We start from the raw sequence: 24,776 nt of genomic DNA, 5'->3' as shown, positions 1-24,776 counted from the left end.
TTATTTATTCCTATTTGTAGAAGTTTAGCGTTATGCAATACCTCAATTTTATTATATTTTGTTTGGTTGTCATGGAAATGTCTGGGTCATTCGAAACGTATGTAAGTGAACGAGCACGTTTTTGGAACAGAACGTGGGGAGAAAGCTGAAAGTTTACTAAAAAGGAATTAGTTAAAGAGATCACGAGAAGAATTTAGGCAGGAAAAACTGATATAAAAAGCGAGGAACGCTGGAAAAGAGAGAGCATTAGAGATTTATTAGAGAGGGATTGGCATTAGGTGGGAATCGGGCATTCAGGAATCACAGTGCGATAATAGCGAGTCAGCAAGTCACTCGAGCAGCTAAATAAATTCTACTAGTCGAGAGGCGGTTAAAATAAGTTAAAACCGATGGTTAGCTAATAAGTTGTAGAATAACAATTATAGCTACGGAAGACAGCTGAGTGACTACTAAATAGACTAGCAATACTTGAGTTGAGATATAATTCCAACGCCAACCTTTCAAAGACATACGGAACCTTGAAGCAAAGTACGAAGTTACTAGAGAATAGTACAGGCTAAAATTGGAGTTTACCGTTAGCTGTGTTTGGAATTATGGTGCCTAAAGAATTAATTGAATGCCGGAGGAATGAACAACTGTGCTTATAAAACCTAAAGTTAAGGAATTATTGTATTGCTTTATTTCATGAGTGATTGGTAGTACTTTGTGCAACAACGTTTGTTTATGTGTATTGTGAACGATGATTAATTCAGTTATTGCTTAGAAGAATTATTTTAATGAGTGCCGTTTACTGTTCAAAGTGTTCACAGTTATAAAAAGTGTTTACGTATAAGTAAATGAAGAAGAAAAGATTATCGGTAAGCTTATTCCAACCTTAATATTTCTGTACAGAGAAGTGTGTGAGTTTCATCTTAGAATTCCCTGATACTAACAGTAACTATTGTGGAGAATTAGTCGAAGTATAAAATTAAAAGTGATTGTTTGTGAAGAAGTGTTACTGAAATTTTTATTGTATTTGGAATTTAAGGAACAGTGAGAAGACTGTATTAGAGATAACAAATTTACCATTGTCTGAGTTTGTATGACAGTATTATCAGAAAGGCTGAAGTGTTTATAATAACTTAATTAGCGATTTGATCCTAAGTGTAAAATTTGTGATTTTAAAATTAAATGTTGTTTTTGTTTATCTAAAGGTTGTATTTTGCCTGAATCTCTTTTACTGCACCATTCATAAATTATTCGAACCAAAGCGGGTAAAATAAGTAAGTTAAATATACTTGGCCAGTATATATTTTAAGGAGAAATAGTTGAAGGTTGATTTTTCTTCAATTCTTGAACTAATTCAGATATAGAGTGGCGCAGTCTTTAAATATAAATTTTCTCTATATTTGAATTAGAAATCAACTCACAACTTATCAATTAGTTAAGAACATCGTAATTGTAATCATGTTGGATCCAAAGTATAGATTAAGAACAAGTAGGATCCAACAATGCCTCTAATCTTTCTCAGGACTCTCACATCAGCAGTCTCTAGTCTTTGGTCAAGTGTTTTACTTCTGACCCAGCTCTCAGATCCATAAGTTAAAACTGGTTTGAACACTGTCTTGTATACAGCTAATTTAGTGTTCCGACTAATTTCTCTCTTATTTCATATGAATTTATTCAATTCACTTCCTACCGTACCAGCTTTGTGGATTCTGTTGTCTATTTCCATATTTAATTTACCATCTTCACTAAAAATCGTACCTAAGTAGCTGAAATGTTTTACTTGTTCCACAGGTTCCCCGTTCACAACACAGTTGACATTTTCAACAATTCTACCTATTTTCATTGTCTTTTTAATGCTCACCTTCATACCACATCTATTACAAAAGTTATTCAATTTAGTCAGGGACTCTTGCAAACTTGTAGCAGATTTATTTAAAAGTATAACATCATCCGCATAAAGCAAAGAGCTGACATTAACACCTCCAATTCTGATATCATGTTTAATACCACTTTTCTTCATAACCACTTTTCTTCATGTCATCCATATAGATAATGAATAACAGAGGGGATAATGTACATACTTGTCTCACACCAGATTTAACATTAAACCATCTTCCTGTAATTCCTTCAATTCTGACTGCCGACTTATAACTCAAATACAGACTAAGCATTGCTTGATATAATGCCCCATTGACACCATATAACTGTAGCGTATTGAATAGCTTCTCTCTTGGCACCTTGTCATATGCCTTTTCCAGATCGATAAAACTTAAATACAGATCTTTGTTATATTCCCATGCTTTCTCAACTATTTGTCTTAAAGTGAAGATCTGATCCTGACAGCCTCTATTTTGCCTGAATCCAGCTTGTTCTTCACCAAGCTTTTTTTCCACAATTCTTCTCAACTGTTTCTCAAGTATTCTTGCATAGATCTTACCAGGAACACTCAGTAGGGAAATACCTCTGTAATTCTCACATTCAGTTTTATTTCCCTTTTTATATATGGGTACTATTAGAGCTCTACTCCAATCATTGGGAATTTGTCCCTCTGTCCAGGCTTTCTGAACTATGCAGTGCAGCCACTGTATGACTTTTATACCACCATATTTCAGCATTTCTGGTCGAATATCATCTACTCCTGCTGCTTTCCACATTTCAAGCCTTTGATATAGTTTGATATGTATTATGGATAGTATGGATATGCATTCCTGACTGTATGCCTGTTGAGTGTTTTTTACCACTGCACTATCACTGCTTGTTTCATTTTGCAATTTTTCGAAGTAATTACTCCATACTTCAAGGATATCTTTTTCTCCTGTTTTCATGTAACCTTTATCATCTCTAACTCCTTTTACAGCACTCTTTCCTCCATTTTTAAGCTTCTTCAACAACCTCCAGAATATCTTACCACCTTCTTGATATTTATTTTCTATATTCTTGCCAAAGTCCTCCCATGACTTTTATTTAGCTAGTTTTACACAGTGTTCAGTTTTCTTACATTTGTCTCTGTATTCTCTAAGAGCACAAGCTGACTTATTTGCCAGGAACTTTTGATACATTTTCTTCTTTTCCTTCACTGCCTCTTTAACTTCCTGTGTCCACAAACGGAGTTCTAATTTTTCTATCCTTGCAGACAACTTCACCACATGCCATTCTGGCTGAATCAATCAGGGTTTTCTTCGAGGCTTACCACTGAATCTCCAAGGTTTGGTTCCTGTTCTCAAACTCTTTCATTTTTTCTTCAATAATCTTTGTATATTTTAGTCTACAGTTCACATCTGAGAGCTGCTCAACTTTTATTTGCTTTAAAACTTTCTTACATGTTATTCTTTTCAATACAAAATTCAATTTTATCCTGCTCAAGACTAAATAGTGATCACTTCCAGTTTCAGATCCTCTGTACACTCTGGTGTCCTGCATCAGGGAGAAAACATCACTATCAACAATAACATAGTCAATGAGACTTTTCTTATTCCTAGTCTCTTCTGTCCATGTGAATTTGTGCTCATTTTTATGTTGGAACATGGTGTTAGTAATAACTAGTCCATGTCCTCAGCAGAAATCCAACAGATATTTGCCATTATTATTAGCTTTGCTCTTTTCTCCAAATTTTCCCAATATATTTCTGTATGTCTCACATTCATTTCCTACTCTGCTATTTAGATCCCCAACAAGGACCAACTTTTCCTTTTTCATTATGTCAGTTGCTTTTTCTAAAGCTTCAAAAAATTCCTCCACTTCTACCTTACTAGAACCTTCTGTGGGACCATAGGCACAAATAAGTCTCATTGTCCAGTTTCCCATTCTGATATTTGCCCACATTACTCTACTTGAGACTGCCTGCCATTCAAGAAGATTAGCTTCGTATTTTGTGTTGAATACTATGGCTACTCCTTCTTTTCCTTGATTGTCATTTCCTGAATATAACATTTTGTATTTATTGTTCAGAAAGATCTCACCAGTTTTTGTCTTTTTTGTTTCAGTCACTCCTATTATGTCGATCTGGTACTTGTCTAATTCCTCAGCTAGCTCCATTTCTTTGCCATTCAGGCTTCTGGTGATGTTGAGTTGGGGTGTGCTTTCAGATTTGTTCCAGTAGCTGACTTTTCGCTGTTCACTCTGGTTCCCTGGGGAAAACAACAGGGGCCTTGTTTAACCGGGCGACGTCCCAGCCAGCATGAAATATTGTATTGTTATACCATCATTTTCTATATTGGTTTAAGCCAATAAGAATACAATTTGGTCGGGTAAATCCCAAATTGCCAGCCCATCCTCGTTTGTTCAGTATTCAGGTAGATACCCAACAGGGTGCACCACGATAAGGTGAGGATTGGACATTAGGTTAGAAGCCCTGGTCGGTTCTCCGCATTCCTTTAAAGGCTGTGTGGAGGTCTCCTCTCAGTTATACAGCCTTGACCCTTAAGCACCACACCTCTAATCTTTCTCAGGACTCTCATATCTGTGTTCTCTAGTCGTTGGTCATGTGTTTTACTTCTAACTCAGATGATTAGATGATTTCACAAAAACTAACCGATTATTGTTAATTAGTGGAGCTAATCTAAGAAGGCCACTTAAATAGAGTGGGTGAAGAAAGGCTAGCAAAGCAGGTGTTTGATGCCAAGATGGCAGGAAAGAGACCGAGAGGAAGATCAAGATATAGGTGGATTGATTCGGTCAGAAGTGCCTTAGAAGTACGATGGGATGTTGAGAGAAACTGTCAGTAATGTTATGTGTGTCTTGCATTAAAATTGTTCAATAAGAGCATTTTTGATTGATAGTTTCTCTCAACAAATATATATCAAAAATCTTTGATATCTGGATATCAAAGATTTTATAAATTTTTGAGATGGATAGTATGCAGTTGAGATACCATAAAGCGATAAATGTTGGTTTATGGTAAAGCGATCATCAGATTCTCATCATTCATATCATCAGAGAGAAATTTAGGAGTGAGAGTTAAGATTCTTTCTTCACAGTATTCGAAATAAAAAATTATCCAAATTTGATGATGGAGGTGAGTCCATCACAGTTCCTTCAACCCGTAGATATAGTTTATCTTTCCAAGTTATCATAAACTTCTATAAGTCCATGACATCAGATGAAAATTGTTGGGATAAAAATGTCTCACTATGAGGAATACTTGTAGAAAGGAATACAAAGTCAAAGCTCACCATAACATTGCCCCTTATTTTGTAAAAAAAAAAAAAAAAAAAAAAGTTGTGTAGAATGTTTTTATCCTATAATGGACACTGTTTCTTGGATCAAAAAAAATAAAATAAAATTTTATCCAAAAGTGATTATAAGTTTGAATGAGTCTGTCTATAATGTCAATTGGAAATTGTTGGAATAAAAAATTTAATATCTCAATATGAGGAATATTTGAGAAAACCTATTTAAAAACTTATCAAACTTGTAATTCTTCAGATGTACTAGAGTCAAATTTACTTCAGAGAATCATCAGCAGAATATATATATATATATATTTAGATGTATACATGAAACAAGAATCTACTGATTACTTTCAACTTCTGTCCAGGTCACTATATTCCTATTATATCTGTACATCATCCATGGCAAAAATGCAGAATTGTAGAATTCTCTCAGTATCTAGAGAAATAAAATTGGCACATCCGAAGTATCTCTTCAAAAGAAATTGAAATCTATCAAATGTCTCTCTTAAGAATGACATATAAAAAATCATTGATCGTTTTCCTCAACATCCTCCAAGAGAAAGTCTTGAGCACTCTTATTTCTTATATTGAAGGTGTTTCTGAACATGTAGATTTTTAAGGAATTCCCACCATTTACCCCTTTTCACCCCCCCCCCCCAAAAAACCAAATTCATAATCGCTTACCTTATCCAAAAGACAATAATTGCTCCTACCAGCTGTTTACCATGTTTCATATTTTTGCAACTTGTCTTATTTTGGCCAAATGGAAAGATCAGCCTTGACAGATAACAGACTGATTTGGAGGAAAATTGTAGATTAGGAAGTTAGTAATGATGTAAATTGTTCATGTAGTACTATCATATCCTGTACACTCATTGAGCATATATGGCAGGAATTTGATGACGATGATGATGGAAAGATCAGTGAAAAGATGTATTTCAGGACATCAGAGATGAATCAAGCTTATCAAACTCATAAATATTGTTTGAGTCAGCATGGAATTGACAACTCTAGCTATGGGATAATACGAAACTTTTACATAGCTGTACTTATAAATCTTTTTTTTTTTTAAATAGACTGTGTGTGTGACACACACACAGACGTTAGAATGGATGATGTTTCATCCTAATTATTGTGTAACTGCATGTTTAGTATGATTTTCTTGAAACATACACATTTTTCTATTGTTATATACAAATTTTTTAACATTGTTCTTCAGCATACACTCATGATGTGTTCACAATACATCAAGCAAAATATTTGTAATTAAATAATAATTATTTCACTGTGGCATACATTTTTGCATAAATATGGAAGTTTCATATTTGTCTTGTCTTTTTACAAGAAAACGATAATGTTTCTAGCGATACTGCGAAAAGCTCTAGCAAAATTTATACAATTTAGATACATGAAGGTTATAAATTTTACTCTATTTATATTCCTTAAAGTAAAAATATGGCATATCGTACTTCCTATTCTAAAACTAACTTACTATGCCTCAATATCTTTTCTGTTTCATTTTTAAGTTAATTTAATTTCAGATTTTTTTGTAAAACTGGTGAGTCTAATTTCTCTCTAGTTTTCACATTTAGCAGGACCATCCTTTGCAATTATGGTTATCATTACTTCTTTTCATTCTCTAGCACTTCATTAAAGATCACTTGCAGTTTATTAGTAGTAGTTTCCTTAGTGGTCTTAAGCATTTCTATTGCTACACTATCATTGCTGCACGTCTTTCTGTTATTCATCACTATTGCATTCGTTATTTCATTTTAGATATTGGTTCAATTAGACACTGAAAAAACTCCCTATAAGTATATTCATACTTACAGGGAACTCTTCTGTTATGATACTTATTATATCAGTTACATTGCTTTCTACATCTAAAATCTCATTAATGTGTTCTCCATCTTTCATAATTTTATCCTCTTCAGTTGTCAGTGCATTCTTTTTATCCCTTATGGCATTTTTTAAAATTTCATTATATATTTTCTTTGTCATGTCCCAGCTTTCCCGTGCATTGGAAAATTGTGTATATCTATGTATAATATACACTTTTTTTTAATCTCCGAGACAAGTTTTAAAACAAGATGTATATTATACATTGATATAAAGCACAAAATCTTAAAATTTTAAAGGCCAAAATTACATTTAAAAAATGTACTGGAAGTAAACAAATGTCTACTTTTTATTTCAGCTTTCCAGCAGTTTCCTAATAGAAAAGAGAATCGAATAACTGCCTTTCCCAGGCTCATTGATCATGTCTTTCAAATTATTCACTATCAATTCACACACCATCATCCAGCCCAACAAAATGTATCCTATCCTTAAAACTCATCTTCAGTATGAATGGAAGAAAAACAAAAACACAGTGAAATAATTAAACACATGTTTAATAGTTTCAGTTTTGCTTCTCTCACAGAGACATTATGTGGATAAAGGCAAGATGATCTGCTCCACATTAAGATTCATAGAATCTGTACTATGTGTGACTAATTTTATTTTGCTCATCTTTTCCATTATTTCAGACAGAATTGAAGTAATGGCAATTGATTGACAAATAGTGTTATGCAGAATTTTATCTTTTTTTTTATTTTTTATTTTTTAAAGAAATTAGCTGGACATCAATAACCTCCATGCTATGTGGTAGATGCCAGCAGAATATGAGAAACTGTAGCGGAGACATAAATGGCATTAGCTCCCTTTCACAAGTTTTGGTACAAATGTCAAAATACCACTAGTATCAGAAGGCTTTTTGGTATCCAGATTATTTTAGAATTCTGATGGTTTTCTGGCAAATTGTTAAAGGAAGCATATGCATTGTTTCTGGTTTTCATCAGAAGCAGTTTGCCCATGTCGACAGTGTAAAAGTTGGAGGAAAATAAGTGATGCCAATAAATTGGGTTTAGGTGATATTACAGTATTGTCATCTAAATGTGTGAGAGAGAGAGAGAGACTGAAAGAAAGAGGAGTGGAAGCAAAGATAACAGAAGTCACTATCAGCGACCTTGGCTAAGAAACCAGTGAGCTAGAGGCACCTGCCATTTGTGTGAAGTAAGTTGTCTGCAAAGAAACATTATTAAAAAAAAAGTATCTTTAATGACCTCTATTATTGTTTCCAATATCAAGAACTAATTCCAGGAGTGGTTAGTGTATGGCTGACCACTTATTCCACATAATACTTTCACTGCATTTGGTTTTGAAATTGGACTTGAAATATTTTTAATTTTTATGAGCTCTTTTGCTACTGCTGCTGTTTAATACTTAATCTGCAAAGACTAACAAATTTTCATGACATGAAAATTTATTTCATAAAGATATTTGTAATATCATTATACTTTCATTAAAGTGAAAAATTAATTCAGGAAGCATTTTGCATATTAGGCTGACATATTCCACATTACTTATTTGGTTTGTCTTATTATCGACAAACTGAAAGATTTGCCAACATACAGCTCAAAGAATGCAAGAAATTTTGCTACTATAATTGTAGATTATTACTACTATGCTTTACCAGAGTAAATACAAACATGAAAGACTTCTGGAATCAGCAGCAGATTTGAAAAACAATGAAACTTCAATCAGTATGGTTGTATTATACTTTCCAAGATTCGGGAAGCAGTAGTTGTGTGTATTATTACAATTATGTTGAATCTCAGGTGATGTCTCTGTTACAGACAAAATATTGGAAATATGAAACTTGTGTTTAATTTATTCCTTGTGCTCTTTTCATTCCACTAAACTATAGAGTGTAATACTACAATACCATACTTTGAAGAAAATTTCTTATCACATGAAGAATCTACTGAATTTATTCACTCACATGCATCTCTTAAAAGAAATCAGGAATTGATTTTACATAGTATATAAAAGTTCTTAATAGATCTTGTAACACTTCAGATCGCAGTTATTTTATCAATTGCACACATGTAAAATGTAGCAGATTTTGGATTTGTAGTGTCATTAGTAGTTCCGAGAAGTACTGTTTTGAGTAGAAAGATGTTCCTGGTTTTTTTGGAGGATGAGAAAGATATGGATGTGATATACTTGTGGCAGAATGTATGTCACTCCATGAAGAGAAATCACCTGATCATGTTTAAATACGAGGGTGATCTGAAAAGTTCTCGGCCTTGATCATAGATGGCAACATTATCAGTGCGGTTTTTTTTTTCTAAGTTGGTACATCTGTCATAAGCATCCATGTGAAATTGCAAGTCATTTTATCAAGTAGTTTGTTGTATAAAGCTGTCTGAAGCAAAAGTGTTGTCTGTATCCCTTGAAATGGATAAAATTGAGTATCATGCGATTATAAAATTCTTTCTAAAAGAAGGTTTAACGGCAAAAGAAGTTTATTCGAAGGTCATAAAAGTTTATGGACACTCTTCTCCTTCGTTTTTGACAATTAAGAAATGGGCTGCCGAGTTTAAACGCTGTGTTACCAGCCTTGAAGATGATCCACGTGAAGGACATCTAAAAAGTGTAACACCAGAAATCATTGATCAAGTGCACGATATGGTATTGGATGACCGGAGAGTCCAAGTGAGTGCAATTGCTGAGACTATTGCATTTCAAAAGAATGTGTAGTAGTATATATTTTGCATGAAGAATTGCAAATGAAAAAGCTTTGCGCAAGATGGGTGCCACGCTTACTCACAGCAGATCAAAAACACACTCGCATGAAAATCTCTGAACAGTGCTTCAGAGTGCAAAGGGTAGAAGAAAGATCTGTTAGATAGGTAATTTGGTAGCAGACCTCTGTGCCAGACCCAGTCAAATGTTCCATAAATGTCAAGTGTTGGGAAACTCAACAATGTTGAGTTTCCCAAATCCAGGGCTCGTGTCCAAAGGTGGTTAGTGATGGCTAGGAGATTGGCTGTGGATCAAGAGTGGCAAAGTCTATATTGCTGATCACTAATTAACTGGCATAGTGAAGAGGTTGACTGTTAATGATCCTATCTCTTCTTTGAGAAAACTGAAGTGAGAGAGCAATTGGATGATGGTTTGATAGTTGACATTTTTATATTTTTTTTTATTATTATTATTTTGGAATGAGCTGAATATATGCTTATTGCTGTAGATAGATGCGAGACAAGAAGGCAAGAGTAAAAATACAAAAATAAGATAGGTGTTAATTCTGGAGTACAGATTTTTAGCACAATAGGACTATATGACTTGATGTCTAAGCTATTCAGGATTTTTTTTGATTTCTTACTGATAAAAGACAGAAGGCATAGAATGAACTAATGTGCCAAGAATTGAAGGAGAAGAATGATGCCAGAAAGTCTGCCTTATATAAATTTCAAAGAAATGTTTGAAAAATTAAAAACCTTCAGAAAAGATTTTTAATGTTTTTCATAATAAGATTTAATTAACTACTAGTTTTTTTTTTTTTTGAAAGTTGATTAATAAAAAAATTAAAGAAACACGATTTCTGAATTTATGCAAGTAAGATTTTATTAGTTATTTTTATTTTATTTTATTTTTTTCAGGAATTCATCATTGAATACATTCACCTCATTCCAGTTCTACAAAAAATCATGCACTATCTCTATGAAGCTGACATAATAACAGAAGAAATTATAATAAAGTGGTATGAATTATCTCCACCCACTGAAAATGATTCTATCCAGCAAAATATAATACGCAAGAAGGTAAAATAATGAATCACTTAGAAATATAAAATGAATGTACACATAAGAATATGTGTATGTATTTTTAATATTCATTTACACACAAGAATATATTAACATTTAAGACTTGAATTGTCTAGTGTTATTCTAATATTCCATTTTTAAAGTTTAACTGTTATATTAAACTGACTAATTTCATCATTCTTGATTGCTTGGAATAGCAAAATTAGATAATTATTTTGTTTTATATACTGTTTAATGGCTCCATCTCATGAATTTATTTTTTCCCACTGTGCTTTTTATTCTTGTACTTTTATTTTCATTTCCATTTTATTATTACCCTGTTACTTAAATTCTTTTTTATGTTAATTTCACCCACAAGTGGTAAGCCTGTCATTCATTAGTACTAATATACCATAAGTAATGCAAATTATTATTTTATTTTATAATTTATAAGCAGTGAATCACAAAATTTAATAACTTATATGTAGTAAAATCCTGACAAAAAAAATAACTTTTTTTCATCTGCTCTATTTATCTTTTTTTTTTTTTTTCAGTTTTACTTATGAATTCCATTCAGTACTTGTTTTTGTCTTTTATAAAAGACCTCAATGCATCACTTTTTCATTTCTTGTCTTTGAAACCAAAAAGTAACTGAAAACATAACAAAGTAATCCATGTGATTATTCTAGACACGTGTTAGCAACTACTTTTCATTCAGATGGTCCACTCTTGTTTCTGTTTATCTGACTTCATTAGACATTCTGCTTAGAATAAAAAGTGATATAAAAGAAGAAATTAATTAATTGTGGGCTACCTATCACTACGCTGGCTTTTGGCTTGGGTTGTCTACTCATGTAACAGGTAGAGAGATTGTAGAGTCTGCATGCTTATTTATTTTTATCCGTCATTCAAAACCCTATTTACAAGTAATACTACCAACTTCCTGTAATTTTTTTTTTTTTTTTTTTTTTACAAGTTATTGGTTGTTTCAGAAAAAGCAGCAGTTATATTTAATAAAGAGTGCTATTGTAGCCTTGTGTCAGTTGTTAGATCCTGAATGGAGAACTTTACAAATAAATTCTTTATTCAGGATTTAACATGATAAATATTACTAATTAAGGAAATATCTGCACATCAGCTAATTATTATGAAAAATTTCTTTATGTTATGTGATAATGTGTAGTCCATATGTGCCATATATTGAAATTTATTCCTGTATAACTGAAATAAGAAGCAGAGAATTTTGTGTCAGAATAGTAAGAATTATGTAAGGGAATTGTTAAGTTATTTGTAAATCTCATTAAGCTGTCTAGTGCATTACGAAATTTCCAAAAAGATAATAAGTAGTAATCTGGAATAATTGTGTATAATCTGTACGAGTCGAGCGTAGCGATGGAGGCTGTACCTATGCGGAAAGTGACATCAGAACGACTACCTGGAATAGGGTAACCTAACAGATTTGGGAGAGTGTAGGATCACCCAAGGGGCATGAACGATAGGGTTTGTGGGTAAAAAACACAACAAAAAGAGGGTGCCCAAAACGGTGAATAAAAGATGATGCGCACCATATTACGGACCTTTTTTCTTCTTTGGTTCCTGGATTCGAGTTTTAGGATTTTTGTCGGGGGATTTGTGAGAAAGAGCAGTGGGTCGACTACAGTGATGTCGGACAACGAGGGCTATTCTTGAGAACGCTTGAGGATTTCCAAGTGAAGCTGATCGTGTTACGATGGCCTAAGCAGAATCGAGCCTTTGAATAAAGTCCCATCAAAGAGAAAGGAGAAAATTTCCTGTGGAGTGGTAGACAGCATGCCATAGTTTGGAAGTGATTCAAAGAAAAGCGTACTGCATCGCCAGGTACAAAGACGGCCGATAACTATACAGTAAGGTGATCTAGATCTACATGAGATGGCGGCATGAAATCAGAAAGGATCCGATAATGTAGAGAATTTCATTCTATGTTAAAAATTGCTTAGAAGAATAAGAAATTTGTGTATACTGTAAACTAAGGACACTAATAGAGAACTTTTAAGTGAGAATTTGATTGAATTAGTTAAGACCACATGGAACAAAGCAGAATTGTTGATAGGCAGTATTTTGATTGAGAATGGCTAGGCTTGACTAATGGAATTTAGAATTAAGATGGTTATTGATAGAGTATTAATGAAAGTGTTCTGTGAATAACTTATGAAAGGAATTATATCCTAGTAGTGTTATGCTTACACTTAATCTTATCCTTTCATAATTGAAGGATTTAGCTTACTCAAATTCATTGTTGTGATTTAGTATGAACCTTAACTTAGAGTGAGTTTTGTTCTATTGAGTATTTGAATTTTCTTAACTGTAAACGTTTTATGCTTTTCCAATAAACATGTTTTGTACCTTATACCTGAGTTTATGCCTGATTGCGAATTCAAACCACCACTTATGAAATAGAACCTTTTGGCAGGAAGGAATTAGATATTATTGCTTAAGTGAGATTTAGGTCACGACTGCTAACTGAATCTGCACAGCGCTAGCGTAAGATTAATAATTGTGTGTATCCCTTTAGAATTTAGAATTATTTCCCTGAACAAGAGTCTCTTCTGTTATAGGATATTGGCTGGTGCAGCATAAAAACAAATTTTGCCAATATCTGAAAAGGAAATAGTACTGAATTAATATTTAAGGGCACAACAGTAGATTAGAAAGCAGGCTATTTTAGAAGTAGATCAAGGTATAATATAGAGAAAGCAACGACATAACAATGGCACGGCCAACAGGATGTGATTAGGGGACCTTGAATTTAAAGTTGACACATTCTTAATCACTGTAAGTTGGTTTTTGATATCATATCAGGCAATCAGGCATTTATTAGAATAATTAGAATTGAAGGAAATTATATTGTGTTGAATTGTAGGATGAATGCAGATATGTCCCTACCTACAAGCTCTGAGTTAGATGACTCAGAGTTTTTTTAGAATGATTAATCCCCAACAGGTATTCCCTCAGTTTTTGGGTGATGAATCTGATGACGGGGTTGCATTCTTCGAGTACATTGAGGAATTGAGAAGGATTGGTCGGTGGAGTGAATTCCAACTGCTACTATGCAGCAAGCTAGTTGGAAAGGCAAAAACCTATTTTCACTCCTCACCGGTTCTGAAAGAAACCCGGAGTTATGTTAAATTTAAAGAAGTCCTTATTTCACAGTTCTCATGGGTAAAGAACATGGGACCGAATCTGTGGAAGCTCCAAAGGATGGTACAGAAGGACAAAGAAAGTGTGTCCGATTACCATAACAGGTTGTTGGATCTTGCCAACACACTAAATGTTTCGGAAAAAGACAGGCACCACCTAAACTGGGCCGTCTTCCAGCACTTTAGGGCAGGATTGAAACAAGAACTTAAGGAGGCAGCATACAGAAAGGATATATCAAACTTAGAGGAATGTTATAATGCAGTAAAACAGAGGGAGCAACTTCTCGGAGACATTTGTCCTGCAGGCTTTCTTGGGTCTGTCAATGTGATCAAAGAAGAAAGAGACAGCATTAAAGTTCAGGGCACTGAAAAGAAACATCCAGAAAGGAAGCGAAGAAACTAGACCTGAGACAGTTTACCAAATTGCTGATAACAGTTCAAAATTTTAGCGAGGTTCGCTCATTGATAAAGCAAGAAGTGGAGAAACTGCAGCAGCCTATCATGGAACGTTTAGATTCTGTGCTCAGTCAATTGACAACAGCCTCTATGACAACCCATGAGAAATCCTCATTACAAGATCAGAGAATCAATGATATAGTTCCCAAGGAGTTTGAAAGGATGCAGAGACCTCTGCTTGTTAAGATAGATTCCATGATGCATAAAATGATGGAACTGTCTGCCGGGAAATTCCCATTCAGAGGCCAAGTCACATGTTTGTAGCAAGCAAGAAAAAGAGAAAAGGGAAGATCAGAAACAAGACACTGAACTAACTGTTGAAGAAAGGATCTGTGGAAAAAACTTTAAGGGGATTGATTGACACGGGTTCACAGGCTTCAATAATCTCCAAGAAATATTTCAAAGAGATAGAGCCCTGTGTAAAGGGTAGGATTAAGCATTTAAGAAGGCCCATTAAACTTTTGGGAATATCCCCAAAAGTTTAATGGGTACCAGGCTACGAGGTCGGTGAGACTAAGAGTGAACTTGCCCGAATTTAATATGCACATGTGGCACAATTTTATAATTTTGCTTAGAAACTCACTTCCTCATTTAAGATTAATCTTGGGGGAATGACTTCTTATCGAAATGCATCTCTCCTGTGATTACTCAGAAAGGGAAGTCTGCTTTCAAGGGAAGAATAGACATACAGAGGCTGGAAAGGGATCATTAGTTCAAGGTAAAGGAAGTGTCATGAGCGTTGGAAAATCCAGAGAAAGGAAGGGCATAAACCGACTGGGGGAGATGTAGAGCTTGCTAACCACATCAGAAACCTCATTGAGTCCTAAATTAATTGAAGAAAAGGGAGAAGGGATACAATTAGAAGAAAAGGGTATAATCAGAGATGAGTAGGAAGCAAACAAAGATACTCTAGAGATAAATTATGCTGGTGTTGAGTGGAATGTATTTTCCTCCTGCAAGAAGTTAGTTGTACAAACCTCGAAAAGGACTAGGCAAGCATAACCCAGCTGGTCATTGGAGGAAGTGTAAATCTATCAGATGGGGAGGGGGGTGAAAGAAAAGTTTTTTTTTTGTTGTGTTGTTTATCTAGACATGAACTCGGAGTTGCTCTAAGGCCCAGGCTAAACAGAAGAGTCATCCCCAGGGAACTGAGGAAGGAGTAAAAAGTAAAAGGGTTTCTCTGAGAGAACAGAAAAACTTTTTTTTTCTTGGAAGGGGGGACTTTTGTTCGATCCTGAATGGAGACCTTTACAAGTAAATTCTTTATTGAGGATTTAACATGATAAATATTACTCATTAAGGAGATATCTGCACATCAGCTAATAATTATGAAAAATTTCTTTATGTTATGTGATAATGTGTAGTCCATATGCCATATATTGAAATTTATTCCTGTATAACTGAAATGAGAAGCAGAGAATTTTGTGTCAGAATAATAAGAATTATGTAAGGGAATTGTTAAGTAATTTGTAAATCCCATTAAGCTGTCTAGTACATTACGAAATTTCTGGAAAGATGATAAGTAGTAATCTGGAATAATCGTGTATAATCTGTACGAGTCTAGCATAGCGATGGAGGCTGTACCTATGCAGAAAGTGACGTCAGAAAGACTACCTGGAATAGGATAACCTAACAGATTAGGGAGAGTGTAGTATCACCCAAGGGGCATGAACGATGGGGTTCGTGAGTAAAAAAACACATCGAATAGAGGGCACCTGAAAGGGTGAATAAAAGACGATGCACACCATGTTATGGGCTTTTTTTTCTTCTTCGGTTCCTGGATTCGAGTTTTAGGGTTTTTGTCGGGGGATTTGTGAGAGAGCGGTGGGTTGACTACAGTGATGTCGGACGAAGAGGACTATTCTTGAGAATGATTGAGGATTTCCATGCGAAGCTGATCGTGTTATGACAGCATATGCAGAATCGAGCCTTCGAATAAAGTCCCATTGAAGAGAACGGGGAAAATTTCCTGCGGAGTGGTAGACAGCACGCCATAGTTCGGAAGTGATTCAATGAAAAGCGTACTGCATCGCCAGGTACAAAGACGGCCGATAACTATACAGTAAGGTGATCCAGATCTACATGAGATGGCGGCATGAAATCAGAAAGGATCTGGTAATATAGAGAATTTCATTCTATGTTAAAAATAGCTTAGAAGAATAAGAAATTTGTGTATACTGTAAACTAAGGACACTAATAGAGAACTTTTAAGTGAGAATTTGATTGAATTAGTTAAGACCACATGGAACAAAGAAGAATTGTTGATAGGCAGTATTTTGATTGAGAATGGCTAGGCTTGACTAATGGAATTTAGAATTAAGATGGTTATTGACAGAGTATTAATGAAAGTGTTCTGTGAATAACTTATGAAAGGAATTATATCCTAGTAGTGTTATGCTTACACTTAATCTTATCCTTTCATAATTGAAGGATTTAGCTTACTTAAATTCATTGTTGTGATTTAGTATGAACCTTAACTTAGAGTGAGTTTTGTTCTATTGAGTATTTGAATTTTCTTAACTGTAAACGTTTTATGCTTTTCCAATAAACATGTTTTGTACCTTATACCTGAGTTTATGCCTGATTACAAATTCAAACCACCACTTATGAAATAGAACCTTTTGGTGGGAAGGAATTAGATATTATTGCTTAAGTGAGATTTAGGTCACGACTGCTAACTGAATCTGCACAGCGCTAGCGTAAGATTAATAATTGTGTGTATCCCTTTAGAATTTAGAATTATTTCCCTGAACAAGGGTCTCTTCTGTTATAGGATATTGGCTGGTGCAGCATAAAAACAAATTTTGCCAATATCTGAAAAGGAAATAGTACTGAATTAATATTTAAGGGCACATTTTAGAAGTAGATCAAGGTATAATATAGAGAAAACAACGACATAACAATGGCACGGCCAACAGGATGTGATTAGGGGACCTTGAATTTAAAGTTGACACATTCTTAATCACTGTAAGTTGGTTTTTGATATCATATCAGGCAATCAGGCATTTATTAGAATAATTAGAATTGAAGGAAATTATATTGTGTTGAATTGTAGGATGAATGCAGATATGTCCCTACCTACAAGCTCTGAGTTAGATGACTCAGAGTTTTTTTAGAATGATTAATCCCCAACAGGTATTCCCTCAGTTTTTGGGTGATGAATCTGATGATGGGGTTGCATTCTTCGAGTACATTGAGGAATTGAGAAGGATTGGTCGGTGGAGTGAATTCCAACTGCTACTATGCAGCAAGCTAGTTGGAAAGGCAAAAACCTATTTTCACTCCTCACCGGTTCTGAAAGAAACCCGGAGTTATGTTAAATTTAAAGAAGTCCTTATTTCACAGTTCTCATGGGTAAAGAACATGGGACCGAATCTGTGGAAGCTCCAAAGGATGGTACAGAAGGACAAAGAAAGTGTGTCCGATTACCATAACAGGTTGTTGGATCTTGCCAACACACTAAATGTTTCGGAAAAAGACAGGCACCACCTAAACTGGGCCGTCTTCCAGCACTTCCAGCAATTTTACAATAGCGCCTGTCATATTCTATGTCAGGCGCTATTGTAAAATTTTGATATTCTATTATCAACTTTATATTGCTATCAACCATGCCTTTTATTTCTTTTACACGTGCACTTTAGGCCTAACTTATTTCTTCTACTTTACTCAAATAAAACTATAATCTGCTTAATATAGATCTCGCTATTAATCCTTTATAATCTTTTTTATGTCCGTACTGCTAGTGAATGACCTTTGTTATTTTGTCTATCCACGAAAAGCAGGTTACCAACTCTCAAACTATGCAATTTAGAAAATTTTATTTGTTTAATGACTGCACCATTCTAAATTATATATATATATCGCTTGAGAATTTAAGTATGGAACATATGCAAGATCAAATTTAACATACACAATCCTTTATAGATAGTTGTGGCAATTCTTAATTAAACAGACTTGCAGGTTTGCTAATTTTTTTGGAGACAGTGCATTGGCAAATAGATCAGGCAAGATAGTTACGCAAACAAAACATTTTATTGAAACCTAGTAAGATAGTACAATCACAACCAAATGGGAAACATTAACTCTCTAAGGCCTATTACAATCACAGTAGGCAAAATATGCGACTGAACATAATACACACAATAAATACTGAACATAATAAGCATAGTGACAGGGTTAACTCAGTTAACCCTGTCACTATGCTTAGATATCTAAATTAGACATATAGGTGCTTCTTATGTTACACTTAGCTAAACCTCGTTCACTATATATATATATATGTATAGGTTAACATTCATTTTCCCTTTCATTGCCACAACTTAATTAACTAACTAATTACTAACAATTTCCAGTAAATACACATACAATTCTCAAGTGCAAGCGTTTAAGACATTAACAAAGTAGTGCGTACTTATTTTTACTTTCAAAACACAGCTCAATCTTTTTGAACAAACTTCAGTTAATTTAGCTTGACATTTTATCTTCTTCCTGGGTAATGGCTGTTGCCTGGACGGTCTTGGCAGTTCTGCTGTAGAAATATTCTAGGAAAGCTAAGATTGATTTTCCATCTGGAAACTGGAATGGAACTGCTGAAGTCACCACGATTTCTAATGGGTAACCACACTCTCGTAGCACGTCTACAGGAAATTCACCAAAAATTATGCCCCCCTGCACCTGGGTTCATGTACCTGGAACCAAGATCTGGAAATGAAAAAAACCGTGAGCAGAGAGCCCTTTTATATCGTCGCTAATTCTTTGTTCTCCTGATGTAGTTTCCAGGATTACCCGCGAGCACAATGATGCACCTCGACTCCCTCCATCCTTGGGGGCATATTTCTATATGACCTTGCGAACGTTTGTTCTTACTTTGCCATTGCTAATCCGGGTTAATCCCTTACTTTCCATTTTACATATATTTTAATATACATTAAATTATGCATTTTTTTAACAGTAGAGGTATAATATTCATTTTAATACATTATAATTTCTAATTTCTATATGTTCGGAAACCTCTGTAAAAAAATCTATCTCAGAAATTTAATAAAAAAATTTATTGCGAGAGATTTTACATTACTATTATATTACTATTACTGTATTACTATCAGTGCATTTTTTCTGGCGGTACGTAGTACCGGCACCTTTTTTCTTAAGTTTTTAAAAATTTGCGATTTATTGATAGCAAAATGTATTATAAATATTCCGGTAGATGGTACTGTATTCACAAATTGAATTTTCAGTTTTGATTACTAATAACTTGGTTCACTTGGTACCCTGCTTTCCTGTTTCATAGGTTGGTATGCAACCAGAAACAGGAAGTTGTGTTCACTTCTAATTGCTTCCAATATCAGTTTATCAGTTCTATATTCACTCTGCAACAGGCAGATGTTCACGCGAGTTTTGAATTAATCTAAGTTAAATCAGTGCAATCATTGTTCAAAATGAGTAAAATAAGTAGTTATGCCAAAGAGTGAAAAAAGGAAGGCTGAAGAAGCAGAAATTGTTGAATCTACTTGTGATCCTGTAAAACAGAAAACTATCACCGAAAATACACTTGGTGAACTACAAAATAGGAACAAAACCAGAGAAGCATTCCTGAAAGCGAAAGAACTTAATGGAAAACCAAAACGTACACAGTTTTATAACATCGAGGACAAAGATAGAAACATACTCATTGATAAGGAAAAGATAAATGGAAGATAGGTGGAGTACTTATCAGATCTCTATGATGATGATAATGGTAACATTTTAGATGATTCACGACACCTTAAGTTAAACGTAACAACAGATACCACTCTACCCACAAGAAAGGAGGTAGAGCACGTAATTAAGAATCTTCCTAATAATAAATCCCCTAGGTGTGATAATATTCCGGCTGAGCTGCTGAAAGCTTTGACTGACAATAATAACTATTTAGTGGAATCCATTCAGGACATCTATAAAACAATACAATTACCTGAAGTTTTTACAACATCTATCTGCATACCAATTCCAAAGAAAAATAATGCACAAAATTACGAGGATTACAGAACTGTGAGCTTAATATCCAATGCATCTAAAATTATTTTAACCAATGTTAACAAACAGATTGAAAGAGCCTTGAGTGGTGAATTGAGTTAACAACAGAAAGGCTTCAGAAAAGGAATGGGAACCATTAATGCTATCCTGAAACTAAAAATATTAATAGAAAGATCACTTGAAAGAAATAGGAACATTTACATATGCTTCATAGACTTTCAGAAGGCTTGACCAGGTAAAACATAATAAAATGTTCAACATATTAAATAAATTAGACATAGAAGATCGTGTACTTAAGATTATAAAAATTATTTACACCAAACAGAAAATGCAGCTGTTTAATGATGAGACTTCTATAGTGAAAATAAAAAGAGGAGTTAGACAAGGCTGTATCCTTTCACCATCTATTTAATATCTACAGTGAGACAGTGATGAAAAAGATTGAAAAACAAAAAATAGGAATTAGTATTAATGGTATAAAATACAACAATCTCAGATATGCTGATGATACCATTCCAATAGCAGAAAACAGAAACAAATTAATCAAATTACTGCAGCTACTAATTGAAGAAGGTAAAGAATTTGGATTAGATATAAATGCAAAAAAGACCAAATTTATGAAAATCTCAGTAGAAAGCCGATCCGAGCCAGAAATATTCATAAACAATATGAAAATTGAACATACAACAGAATACAAATATTTAGGCACCTACTTTACTGCAGATGGAAAGCAAGATAAAGAAATAAAAATAAGAACTACCATAGCTAAAGATGCATTCTGGAAAAATAAAGATCTGCTCAGAAGTTCTGTGAGTATCGAGACACAGAAAAGAATGAAAAGAACATTAGTGTGGCCAATTTTCACATATGAGACCTGGATATTCAAGAAGAGAGTAAGGTAACAGATAATGGCCTTTGAAAATGTGGTGCTCTGAAAATCCCATGGACAGAACATGTGACAAACACAGATGACCTACAGAGAATGAGAATACAGAGATCTTTATTACAGGAAATGATCCAGAGAGAGATGAGATTGGCAGGACATGCACTGAGAGGTTCAGCAGGACAGAGGATACTAACAGTTTTAGAAGGAAAAATTATGGGAAAAGGATCAAGAGGCATAAAACGAAGGACATGCTTGAAGATATAAGATCATGGTTAGGATCACATGGCTGTGCAGAAACAAAAAGGAAAGCCACCAACAGAGAGAACTGGAAGGACATGGTGCTGCACCCTCTCACTGAGGAAGTTACATGAAGAAGAAGAAGAGGATCACAAAACCAAGACCGAAGATCCACGTGGTCAAAAGGAAGCAAATTCTGATAATGATTGGCCCGAATGTTGGACACTTTTGCAGAAAAATGGCTTCTGCGAGAGAAAAGTGGCTGTATGTCAAGAATAAAATGTTGGGCTGTAAAGTGTGTCGTGATGTCAGAAGTCTTGCCATCGATAAACACATGGGAACGAAAATTTCAGCAGAGTGGGCATATGGTAAAATCAGTCATTTTGGAGAATCTCGCAAACAACAGTTAATGTCATTAAGAAAAAAGATTTACGATCAGCACACAAAGCGTGCCAAAAAATAAAATCTGAAGCAAAAAAACGAAACATTAGAGAAAGTTTTCCTAAATACTTTGTCTTATAATAAAGACGTAACAGGAAAAGTGTTTCGAACCACTTATGAAGTTGCGAGGAGAATTCAATCATTTAACAACTTTGAAGACGAAATAAATTTACAGGAACTTAATGGCCTAGACATGGGATATATTCTTCATTCTGCAAATGCTTGCATTAACATTGTGAGCCATATTGCAAATGAAATGAGAAAAACATTACAATATAGTGAACTCCAAGAACAAAATATCGTTCCTTATTGATGAATCAACAATTGTGAGTAACACAACAACATTGATTGTTGTTGTTCGTGTAGTTCTCCCTGAACTTTTGGCTCCTGTGAGTTTTTTCATAGATTTGATCGAATTATCAGATGTAACTGCTAGAGGAATTCTAAACTCTTTAATTAGTCATCTTGAATGTTTAGGATTATCTGAAGATTACTTAAAGGAGTATTTATTGTCTGTAACTTGTGATGGTGCAGACATGTTGTTTCATGTGCGTATTGGTGTAAGGAGGCTAATGCAAGAGAAGTTTCCTAGTGTTATTTTCTGGCATTGTGCTAACCATCGGTTTGAATTGTCTGTTAGTGACACAGTGAACAATGTGGCAGGAGTGAATCGCTTTAAGAGTTTCATGGACAAACTTTATGTGACTTATCATGCTTCACCTAATGGTAGGGAACTGTAGGAATGAGCAGTGACTCTAGAACTTCAACTTCTTAAAATTGGCAGAATTTTTAGCACTCGCTGGGTTGCATCTAGCTTTTGCATTGTTTCTGCAGTGTGGCAAGACTTTGAAGCCCTCGTCCATCACTTTCTGGAGGCAAAAGAAGACAGCAGAAGAAGCTTTCTTTATGAGGGCCTTTTAAGAAAAATAACGTCATGCAAGTTTGTTCTTGATTTGGGAATTATGTGTGATGCTCTCCAAGAACTTAGTGAACTAAGTCTAGATTTACAAGAGAGAAATATTGACTTGGACAAAGCAGACAGGAAGATAAAGAATACAGTTCAACTTTTTTGAAGAAAGAATTGAAAATCCTGACTTTCAAAGGAAATACTACAGTATTTCTCTTTCAGACCTTAATAAAGGTTGAAACCGGTCTGGGTAGTGGCCTTTTCCTTAATGCATAGCATTGTACATGTTTGCAAGAAGATGTGCTTTGCATTATGGGAGATATTAAGGCAAGTGATCAGAACTTACTCCACCTTTACCACTAGTTGTCCCAGTCCTGAAAATACTTCAGGCAAACTTTGTTTGCTTACATTTGGATAAAGGATTAAACCAAATATATAATTGGTAAATAAATATTTTTTCATTTTTTGCAGCTGTTAGAATTGGTTTTTCCGCTTCATCCGCTTTGTTTTTTATGCTGTAGATATTACTTTTCATCAACTAGCTTCAGCAGGAATGACAAATCATCTTAATATTAATGAATTTTTTATTTTTTGTTGTTTTTTTATGATAGACTGTAAACTTATACTGCATTAGCACTATGAGTAAACTAATATAGAGAATCCAAGATAATCTCTTCTCTAGAGATCAAGCATGGTGATTTAATTCCCACTTATATTCTTTCAGTTTTATTAATCTTCAATCAATGTTTAAAAAATAAGGTATTATTTTTTAAATTGATTGAACAGAACATTTATATAATTTTCTGTTCTGTCAGTTTAAGGTAGCAGATGATTTCCATCATCTGGTATGATGGAAATCATACTGTGAAATCCCAAAGTGGCCCACCAGATGATGGAAATTATCTACCACCTTAAATTGATTAGACAGTTCGATTTGAAGTCATTAGTCCTCTATATACAAGTAGCCCTGTCATGAAGATACTTCACGTGCAAACTTTGCTTACTTGGATAAAGGATTAAACCAAGAATATAATTTCTTGACAACTTTAATTTGTCATATCCCAACGTGCTCTGAGGGCACAAAGGTCTGACACATGTCAGTTTACAGGCCAAAGTTGACCCTGTGAGAATGGCCAGTCCTCAGCAAAGTGCCAGCAGCATCGAACGATTGGTTTCTCCTTCCAATTACTAATTGTCCTCAAACTTGCTTAATGTTTTGCGTGACCCATTATTAACAGACACTTTACCAATCGACCAACCTTTGCTGGCGATCTTTAATTTATACCACCTTAAATTGATTGAAGAGAACATTATATGCATGTTCTGTTCAATCAATTTTAAAAAATAAAGTTTTATATTTTTTGTGTAGAACTTGTGTTTTCTGTTACTTTGCATTATCAGTGTAGAAGCTGATGAATTTTTTTTTTAATGTCTTTCTTAATTCAAGAGTGTGAAGAACAGTTTCTTTTATGAGCCAGTCAGATAATAGAGACATGCAAATCACCATCTTACACTTAGGAATGACTCGATAAAAATTGCTCTCCAAAGACATTTACAGGAACTGTTTTTGGATCTGCATAATGATATTGATTATGAATTAAGTTACCATAGTATTGAAACATGCATCCCATTCTGTATTCTATTTAATTTGAACTCTGATAATTCACTGTACCTTTTTAATCCAAAATAGAATCTGTTCTCTCACCAGCTGAATATACTTTTGTACATTTCTGTTTGTTTATTCTAAAGTATATTTAATATTTTTAATTCAAACACAAAATATATATATATATCCTTGTTGATTAATTCAGCATTTACAAGCTGCATAATTCCTCTGATAAATGAATGCATTTTGCAGAAATTAAA

At 34.2% G+C, this 24,776-nt stretch overlaps 1 protein-coding gene across 1 annotated transcript in view; it reads left to right on the top strand.

Annotated features, from left to right (window-relative positions):
* Nucleotides 1-24,776, top strand: part of eIF2Bepsilon (eukaryotic translation initiation factor 2B subunit epsilon) — a 135,706-nt gene that overhangs the window by 104,766 nt on the left and 6,164 nt on the right. Inside the window, exon 14 of the mRNA XM_090394353.1 lies at nucleotides 10,649-10,810. Coding sequence (XP_090250479.1) covers nucleotides 10,649-10,810 — 162 coding nt within the window. The remainder of the gene's footprint in view (nucleotides 1-10,648; nucleotides 10,811-24,776) is intronic.

The sequence above is a fragment of the Typopeltis vanoorti genome, chromosome 6, assembly GCF_054136105.1.
Source record: "Typopeltis vanoorti isolate ZY-2024b chromosome 6, IOZ_Tvanoo_1.0, whole genome shotgun sequence".
Classification (NCBI taxonomy): domain Eukaryota; kingdom Metazoa; phylum Arthropoda; class Arachnida; order Uropygi; family Thelyphonidae; genus Typopeltis; species Typopeltis vanoorti.
The sequence above is the reverse complement of the archived record's forward strand: the minus strand, read 5'-3'. Positions and strand labels throughout refer to the sequence as shown.